The sequence below is a fragment of the Bombina bombina genome, chromosome 6, assembly GCF_027579735.1.
Source record: "Bombina bombina isolate aBomBom1 chromosome 6, aBomBom1.pri, whole genome shotgun sequence".
Lineage (NCBI taxonomy): Eukaryota > Metazoa > Chordata > Amphibia > Anura > Bombinatoridae > Bombina > Bombina bombina.
Genome location: NC_069504.1, coordinates 653,786,886 through 653,796,887, shown reverse-complemented (window position 1 = coordinate 653,796,887; position 10,002 = coordinate 653,786,886). Strand labels below are relative to the sequence as shown.

Here is a 10,002-nt window from a genome sequence, read left to right as displayed (position 1 = left end):
TTCCTTAAGCTGGAGTTTTCAGTTGCCCTATCAGTAAATAAGCAAAAAAAAGTATGGGTTTAGTGGGGGCACTGGCAGGGGTCTGTTGCTGTAAGGGCCATGGAGTGTGGGGTCTGGCCCTGGAGGATGGGTGCCCTTTCTCTTTACCTTAATGTTGGGGGTCCTGGCTCTGGAATACATTTTGGTCAGTGTGAGACAGTGTTCCTGGGGGCCTTGATTGGTATCAGTCTACCCCTGGTGTGCAGTGGGGTAAGAGTGTGCAGTGGGGGCATGACAGGTCGGGGCCCACCAGCAGGGCTATCACGGCCCGGTACTGGGCCACGGCCCGGCTGTTGAGAAACCAGGATCTATATGGTACACATGAACTAATAGCTTCTGTGAAAAACTGTCAAAGAGGCGGCTTCAAGGGCTTAGAAATTAGCATATGAGCCTACTTAGATTTAGCTTTCAAAAAAGAATAAAAAAAGAAGAAAGCAAATTTGATGATAAAAGTAAATTAGAAAGTTTTTACTACACTGTACCTTTAAAGACTAGGAAATATTATTTTATTAGTCTGATTCTTTTGTCTGAACATTGCATTGATGAGACAAAACAGATATTATGAGAATAGTGTGTAATATATCACCAGTCAGTTTCTTTAAAAAAGTTTTTCTCATAAAAAAAAATACTCTTCTAAGAAACTCAGTAGCTATTGAATTACTCAAGCAATGCATAACAGGTGTTTATATTATATAAAATTACATTAATTTTAAGAACCCGTGCTAACTGGGGAATTTTGCTATTTTAAAGATGGGATCTATATTTCAACAAGCGTAAAAGAACAAAATACTTTTGTGAAAATGAATTACATCACATATTTACTTGACTGTGCTTTTAAATAATCGGTTTACAGTATCTAACTTTTTGGCTGTGTATGTTTCTGACCGGTAGGGGGAGCTAACCGTCTCTGTGCTTTCGGAGTAGCTAGTAGTTAATTGTAACAAGCAGGGGGAAGACGCATCCTGAATTAGTAGAGACCGTGGATTTGCGGCCTTTACTCTTGTACCTCTATCTGTCCTCATGTTGTGGTTTGGATTTGGGTATAAGGGTTTCGGGCAGGTCGCTCTTGGGGAGGATCTGATCTCGAGTCTTCCAGAAGTGGTCAAGTTAAAAGGCGCAGAGGTTGGAGATTCTATGATATCCAGAGTTATTCCCTCGTGGAGCTATACTGCGTTTCTGACAGGTGACGTCCTAGGGTGTCTTTTGAGTTAATCCTGTGAACAGATTATTTTCTTTTATCAATATGTATGAAGCTATGCAGTGAACCTTATGAACAGGATCAAGGGTAATTGTGAAATGTTCGTGTATGCTGTATTTACGAATATGCATCATTAAAACATAGTGAAATATAACAGCCTTTGGATAAAGTAGCCATTGCTCTTTTTTTCCCTTTCATGCATCTAAAAATATAGCTTATTTGAAATAAATAAATAGACAGTTATTAAAGTGAAAATTAAACTATATTGATTCAGACGGAGAAGCAATAAAAAAAAAAGAAGCTAATTTGTTTGTGGGACATACTAAACAGCATATTGGGATGATGGGCTGCAATACTTAACACTATCAATAGGTGTCAGTATACTTTTTACACACATTCATAGTAATGACTCTTGTAAGTAACTCAAAATATGTTCTTTTCTGCAGTGCTTGATACTAAGTTGCATAAAGTAGTTGCAAATGTTTAACTATTCACTTACTGATATAAATATAGTTGTATAATGGAATCATATTAAATTATATAGAAATTAGTCAATACTTTTGTAGGACTAGATAGCTGATTTAATATAGTACATGTATGTATCTGTTTTGATAGGAAACTGGGAATATGTTTTAAACATGGGAAGTATGGGTTACACATGCCAAGGAAAGTATTTGTTTTATTTCTGCTAAGTATGTGGTTATAATTATTTTTATACATGGGGATTATGGGTGCAATATCATGGTTAAACATACCAAGGAACACATTTCACCTGTTACTGATAAGAATATGGTTAAAAATATTTTTAGATATGGGGATTATGGGTGCAATATCACGGTTACACATGCCAGGGAACATATTTGATATTTTCTGATAGGAATATGGGTTTAATTATTTTCTACCTCGGGATTATGGGTGGAATATCATAGTAACACATGCCAAGGAAGATATTTAACCTGTTTCTGAAAGGAATATGGGTATAACCCCTTAATGACCGGATCATTTTTAAATTTTCTTACCCTTAATGACAATGGCTATTTTTACATTTCTGCAGTGTTTGTGTTTAGCTGTAATTTTCCGCTTACTCATTTACTGTACCCACACATATTATATACCGTTTTTCTCGCCATTAAATGGACTTTCTAAAAATACCATTATTTTCATCATATCTTATAATTTACTAAAAAAATAATATATAAAATATGAGGAAAAAATGGAAAAAAATACACTTTTTCTAACTATGACCCCCAAAATCACATCTAAAACCACCAAAAAACACCCATGCTAAACAGTTTCTAAATTTTGTCCTGAGTTTAGAAATACCCAATGTTTACATGTTCTTTGCTTTTTTTGCAAGTTATAGGGCAATAAGTACAAGTAGCACTTTGCTATTTCCAAACCACTTTTTTTTTCAAAATTAGCGCTAGTTACATTGGAACCCAGATATCTGTCAGGAATACCTGAATATCCCTTGACATGTATATATTTTTTTTTAGAAGACAACCCAAAGTATTGATCTAGGCCCATTTTGGTATATTTCATGCCACCATTTCACCGCCAAATGCTATAAAAAAAAATAAAAATAAAAAAAAAGTTCACTTTTTCACAAATTTTGTCACAAACTTTAGGTTTCCCACTGAAATTATTTACAAACAGCTTCTGCAATTATGGCACAAATGGTTGTAAATGCTTCTGTGGGATCCCCTTTTTTCAGAAATAACAGACTTATATGGCTTTGGGGTTGCTTTTTGGTAATTAGAAGGCCGCTAAATGCCGCTGCGCACCACACGTGTTTTATGCCCAGGAGTGAAGGGGTTAATTAGGGAGCTTGTAGGGTTAATTTTAGCTTTAGTGTAGTGTAGTAGACAACCCCAAGTATTGATCTAGGCCCATTTTGGTATATTTTATGCCACCATTTCACCGACAAATGCGAGCAAATAAAAAAAAAAAAAACACTTTACATTTTTCACAATTTTAGGTTTCTCACTGAAATTATTTACAAACAGCTTGTGCTTTTATGGCAGACATTGTTGTAAAAGCTTCTATGGGATCACCTTTGTTCAGAAATAGCAGACTTATATGGCTTTAGCGTTGCTTTTTGGTAATTAGACGGCCGCTAAATGCTACTGCGCACCACACGTGAGTTATGCCCAGCAGTGAAGGGGTTAAATTGGGTAGCTTGTAGGGAGCTTGCAGGGTTAATTTTAGAGATCAGCCTCCCACCTGACACATCCCACCCCCTGATCCCTCCCAAACAGCTCTCTTCCCTCCCCCACCCCACAATTGTTCCGTACTGGCAGAAAGTCTGCCAGTACTAAATAAAAGAGGTTTTTTTTTTGTTTGTTTGTTTTTAAATAAAAATAATAAAATATTTTAGCTGTGATGGACCCCTGCCTTAGCCCCAACCTCCTGACCCCCCCCTCCAGCTCTCTAACCCTCTCCCCTACCTAATTACCGCCATCTTGGGTACTGGCAGCTGTCTGCCAGTACCCAGTTTGGCCCCAAAAAACAAAGTAGTGTAGCAGCCCCCCCCCCACAATACCCCCACCCCTCCCCTTCCAGATCCTTTTATATTTATTTATTTATTTATTTTTACTTTTTTCTCCCTTTCTGCCCTCATTGGTGTCAGTGTGGCTAATGCGCGCACGTGCACGCGCGCCCCGTGCACACGCCCGCGCGCCCCATGCACGCACATGCACGCGCGCTCCCACCCAGACAACGGCACCATCGCTACCGGTGCAGAGAGGGCCACAGATTGTCTCTCTCTGCGTCGGAGGCTTGTAAAGGGGTATTGCAGGATGCCTCCATATCGAGGCATCACTGAAATACCCTCAGAGCTGCTGGAAGCGATTGCGATCGCTTCCAGCACTCTGTTAGACAACTGACGTACCAGGTATGTCTATTGTCATTAACTGTTAGTTTTTGCATGATGTACCTGGTACGTCAGTTGTCATTAAGGGGATAATTATTTTTTCTACATGGGAATTATGGGTGGGATAGCTTGGCTACACATGCCAAGTAATATATTTGACTTGGTACCCATAAGAATATGGGTATACATATTTTTATATGTGGGGATTATGGGTGCAATATCATGGTTAAGCATACCAAGGAACACATTTCACCTGTTTCTAATAAGAATATGGTTAAAAATATTTTTAGATATGGGGATTATGGGTGAAATATAATGGTTACACATGCCAAGGAACATATTTGACCCTTTCCTTATTGAAAAGTTTTATAAATATTTTTATATGTGGGGATTATGCTTACGCATGCTAAGTAACATATTTGACCTGTTTCTGATAAGAAAATGGGTATAATATTTCTACATATGGATTTTGGTTGCAATGTCATGGTTACACATGCCAAGGAACATATTTTACCTGTTTCTGATAAGAATATGATTATAATTATTTTTTTATTTCGGGATTATGGGTGGAATATCATGGTTACACATGCCAAGGAACATATTTGACCTGTTTCTGATAGGAAAATGTGTATAATTATTTTTCTACATGGGTATTATGGGTGGAATATCATGGTTACACATGCCAAGGAACATATTACCTTTTTGCTGATGAAACATGGGTATAAATATTTCTTTTACAAAGATATGACGAGTCCACGGATTTCATCCTTACTTGTGGGATATTAACCTCCTGCTAACAGGAAGTGGCAAAGAGCACCACAGCAGAGCTGTATTTATAGCCCCTCCCTTCCCCTCCACCTCCAGTCATTCTCTTTGCCTGTGTTATACTAGGAAGAAGTAAAGTGAGGTGTTAGTTTTAGTTTCTTCAATCAAGAAGTTTTTTTTATTTTTTAAATGGTACCGGTGTGTACTATTTTCCTCAGGGGGATATGGAAGAAGTTTTCTGCCCTGAGGTTGATGATCTTAGCAGACGTAACTAAGATCCACTTTGGTTCCCACAGAGTGCTAAAGGTAGTGTAAGAGAAATCTTCAGAGTGGAGAACAGCTGCATGCTATAAGCATTGAGGTATGTTCAGTCTTTTTTCTGAGGAGACCTGTTATATAAGAATGGCTGACATTTTATTCTTTGCTAAAAAAAGGGGTTAAAGTAGACCTGGTTTAAAAAAAAAAAAAAAGGGGTGTTACTTTAAATCCTTTACTAAACATTTTTCATTTGACATATTGGGTGTTTGTAAGGGACACTGGGAGAGGCAGCTCATTATCTTTATTGTGTGTTATGACAAAGGCTGCAGCATTACAAGGCTGTTTCTTGGGGGACCACATGGTCTTTTTTTCCTCTCCGCTTCCTATGCGGTGTTGCGGATTAGTTTGTTGATCGTCCTTGATGGGCGGGGCCTATTTTTCGCTCGCTCTGACGCGCAGTATACTTTGACTCAGAAGGCAACAGGCATGAGCTCCGGTTAGGCCTAAACTTATGCTCTGATGACTGGTTCGTGGTAGAGTCGTTTTTCCAGTACTTTAAGGGCAGGTAGGCTGCACAGCAGAGCTGTGGCGAGGTGCAGGGGTCATTTTGTCAAACAAATTGTTTTTTCTACTATAAATCTCCTGTAAAAGTAAATTTTGCCTATTGCTCTTAGGTGCAATAATTTTTGGGCACATTAAACATGTTTTTCTAATCGGATTTCGTTATTTAGCTTTTATAAACAGTTTTGGAAAAATTGTACTCTTTTTATTTTTTAAAGGCGCAGTACATTTTTTGAAAAAAATTGTTGAAAGTGTTTAACAACTTTTAAGATTATTGTTAGTCTGTTCAACATGTCTGACATTGAGGATACTAATTGTTCTATGTGTTTAGAAGCCATTGTGGAACCCCCACTTACGTCGTCTACCTCTTGTACTGAAATGGCCTTATAGACTCGGTAGACATGTAAATATTTCTAACAGAGGTCAGAAAGACAAAGATTCTGAATACTTGCCGAGCACTTCAGTCCATTCATCGGCCATCAGTGGCTCAGTGCATGGAAGTCATTGGATTATTGGTAGCGGCAATGGATATAATTCTGTTTGCCCGCTTTCATCTCAGACCACTGCAGCTGTGCATGCTCAGACAGTGGAATGGGGATTATGCAAATTTATCTCCTTAGATAAATCTGGATCAAGAGACCAGAGACTCTCTCTTCTTTGGTGGTTGTCGCCGGATCATCTGTCCCAGGGGACTTGTTTCCGCAGACCCTCGTGGGTGATAGTGACAACGGATGCCAGCCTTCTGGGGTGCAGTCTGGAATTCCCTAAAGGCTCAGGGTGTTTGGACTCGGGTGGAGTCTCTACTTCCAATCAATATTCTGGAACTGAGAGCAATATTCAATGCGCTTCAGGCGTGGCCTCAGTTGGCTTCGGCCAAATTCATCAGGTTCCAGTCGGACAACATCACGACTGTGGCATATATCAATCATCAGGGGGGAACAAGGAGTTCCTTAGCGATGATAGAAGTATCCAAGATAATCTGATGGGCGGAGACTCAATCTTGTTATCTGTCAGCAATCTACATCCCAGGAGTAGAAAATTGGGAAGCAGATTTTCTAAGTCGTCAGACTTTTCATCCCGGGGAGTGGGAACTCCATCCGGCGGTATTTGCCTCACTGATTCTCAGATGGGGCAGACCAGAGTTGGATCTAATGGCATCTCGACAGAATGCCAAGCTCCCAAGATACGGATCCAGGTCAAGGGATCCACAGGCCGAACTGATAGATGCCCTGGCAGTGCCTTGGAAGTTCAGCCTAGCTTATGTGTTTCCACCATTTCCTCTCCTTCCACGCATGATTGCTCGAATCAAACAGGAGAGAGCTTCAGTAATCCTGATAGCGCCTGCATGGCCACGCAGGACTTGGAATGCCGATCTAGTGGACATGTCCTCTCTGCCACTGTGGAAACTTCCTTTGAGACTGGATCTTCTCATTCAAGGACCTTTCCAACATCCAAATCTAATTTCTCTGCAGCTGACTGCTTGGAGATTGAACGCTTGATTCTATCTAAGCGAAGATTCTCTGATTCGGTCATTGATACTTTGATACAGGCTAGAAAGCCTGTTACTAGAAAAATCTATCATAAGATATGGCGTAATTATATCTTTATTGGTGTGAATCCAAGGGTTACTCATGGAGTAAAACTAGGATTCCTAGGATTCTGTCTTTTCTCCAAGAAGGATTGGAGAAAGGATTATCAGCAAATTCTTTAAAAGGACAGATTTCTGCTTTGTCAATTTTGCTTCACAAACGTTTGGCAAATATGCCGGATGTTCAGTCTGTTTGTCAGGCTTTAACTAGAATTAAAGTTAGACAGTAAACCTTAAAAAACATAATTTATGTAAGAACTTACCTGATAAATTCATTTCTTTCATATTAGCAAGAGTCCATGAGCTAGTGACGTATGGGATATACATTCCTACCAGGAGGGGCAAAGTTTCCCAAACCTCAAAATGCCTATAAATACACCCCTCACCACACCCACAATTCAGTTTAACGAATAGCCAAGAAGTGGGGTGATAAAAAAGTGCGAAAGCATATAAAATAAGGAATTGGAATAATTGTGCTTTATACAAAATCATAACCACCACAAAAAAAGGGCGGGCCTCATGGACTCTTGCTAATATGAAAGAAATGAATTTATCAGGTAACTTCTTACATAAATTATGTTTTCTTTCATGTAATTAGCAAGAGTCCATGAGCTAGTGACGTATGGGATAATGACTACCCAAGAAGTGGATCTCCACACAAGAGTCACTAGAGAGGGAGGGATAAAATAAAGACAGCCAATTCCTGCTGAAAATAATCCACACCCAAAATAAAGTTTAACGAAAAACATAAGCAGAAGATTCAAACTGAAACCGCTGCCTGAAGTACTTTTCTACCAAAAACTGCTTCAGAAGAAGAAAATACATCAAAATGGTAGAATTTAGTAAAAGTATGCAAAGAGGACCAAGTCGCTGCTTTGCAGATCTGCTCAACCGAAGCTTCATTCCTAAACGCCCAGGAAGTAGAAACTGACCTAGTAGAATGAGCTGTAATTCTCTGAGGCGGAGTTTTACCCGACTCAACATAGGCAAGATGAATTAAAGATTTCAACCAAGATGCCAAAGAAATGGCAGAAGCTTTCTGGCCTTTTCTAGAACCGGAAAAGATAACAAATAGACTAGAAGTCTTACGAAAAGATTTCGTAGCTTCAACATAATATTTCAAAGCTCTAACTACATCCAAAGAATGCAATGATTTCTCCTTAGAATTCTTAGGATTAGGACATAATGAAGGAACCACAATTTCTCTACTAATGTTGTTGGAATTTACAACTTTAGGTAAAAATTCAAAAGAAGTTCGCAACACCGCCTTATCCTGATGAAAAATCAGAAAAGGAGACTCACAAGAAAGAGCAGATAATTCAGAAACTCTTCTGGCAGAAGAGATGGCCAAAAGGAACAAAACTTTCCAAGAAAGTAATTTAATGTCCAATGAATGCATAGGTTCAAACGGAGGAGCTTGAAGAGCTCCCAGAACCAAATTCAAACTCCAAGGAGGAGAAATTGACTTAATGACAGGTTTTATACGAACCAAAGCTTGTACAAAACAATGAATATCAGGAAGAATAGCAATCTTTCTGTGAAAAAGAACAGAAAGAGCAGAGATTTGTCCTTTCAAAGAACTTGCGGACAAACCCTTATCTAAACCATCCTGAAGGAACTGTAAAATTCTCGGTATTCTAAAAGAATGCCAGGAAAAATGATGAGAAAGACACCAAGAAATATAAGTCTTCCAGACTCTATAATATATCTCTCGAGATACAGATTTACGAGCCTGTAACATAGTATTAATCACAGAGTCAGAGAAACCTCTTTGACCAAGAATCAAGCGTTCAATCTCCATACCTTTAAATTTAAGGATTTCAGATCCTGATGGAAAAAAGGACCTTGTGACAGAAGGTCTGGTCTTAACGGAAGAGTCCACGGTTGGCAAGAGGCCATCCGGACAAGATCCGCATACCAAAACCTGTGAGGCCATGCCGGAGCTACCAGCAGAACAAACGAGCATTCCTTCAGAATCTTGGAGATTACTCTTGGAAGAAGAACTAGAGGCGGAAAGATATAGGCAGGATGATACTTCCAGGGAAGTGATAATGCATCCACTGCCTCCGCCTGAGGATCCCGGGATCTGGACAGATACCTGGGAAGTTTCTTGTTTAGATGGGACGCCATCAGATCTATTTCTGGAAGTTCCCACATTTGAACAATCTGAAGAAATACCTCTGGGTGAAGAGACCATTCGCCCGGATGCAACGTTTGGCGACTGAGATAATCCGCTTCCCAATTGTCTACACCTGGAATATGAACCGCAGAGATTAGACAGGAGCTGGATTCCGCCCAAACCAAAATTCGAGATACTTCTTTCATAGCCAGAGGACTGTGAGTCCCTCCTTGATGATTGATGTATGCCACAGTTGTAACATTGTCTGTCTGAAAACAAATGAACGATTCTCTCTTCAGAAGAAGCCAAAACTGAAGAGCTCTGAAAATTGCACGGAGTTCCAAAATATTGATCGGTAATCTCACCTCCTGAGATTCCCAAACTCCTTGTGCCGTCAGAGATCCCCACACAGCTCCCCAACCTGTGGGACTTGCATCTGTTGAAATTACAGTCCAGGTCGGAAGCACAAAAGAAGCCCCCTGAATTAAACAATGGTGATCTGTCCACCATGTTAGAGAGTGTCGAACAATCGGTTTTAAAGATATTAATTGAGATATCTTTGTGTAATCCTTGCACCATTGCTTCAGCATACAGAGCTGAAG

General features: G+C 39.6%; 1 protein-coding gene across 1 annotated transcript in view; it reads left to right on the top strand.

The window, feature by feature from the left end:
- The first annotated feature begins 1,006 nt into the window (after window positions 1–1,006).
- The window catches only part of RCCD1 (RCC1 domain containing 1), a 53,626-nt gene continuing 44,630 nt past the window's right edge, over window positions 1,007–10,002 (top strand). The window contains exon 1 of the mRNA XM_053717711.1: window positions 1,007–1,222. Within this exon, the coding sequence (XP_053573686.1) occupies window positions 1,060–1,222 (163 nt within the window). The 5' untranslated portion in view covers window positions 1,007–1,059. The remainder of the gene's footprint in view (window positions 1,223–10,002) is intronic.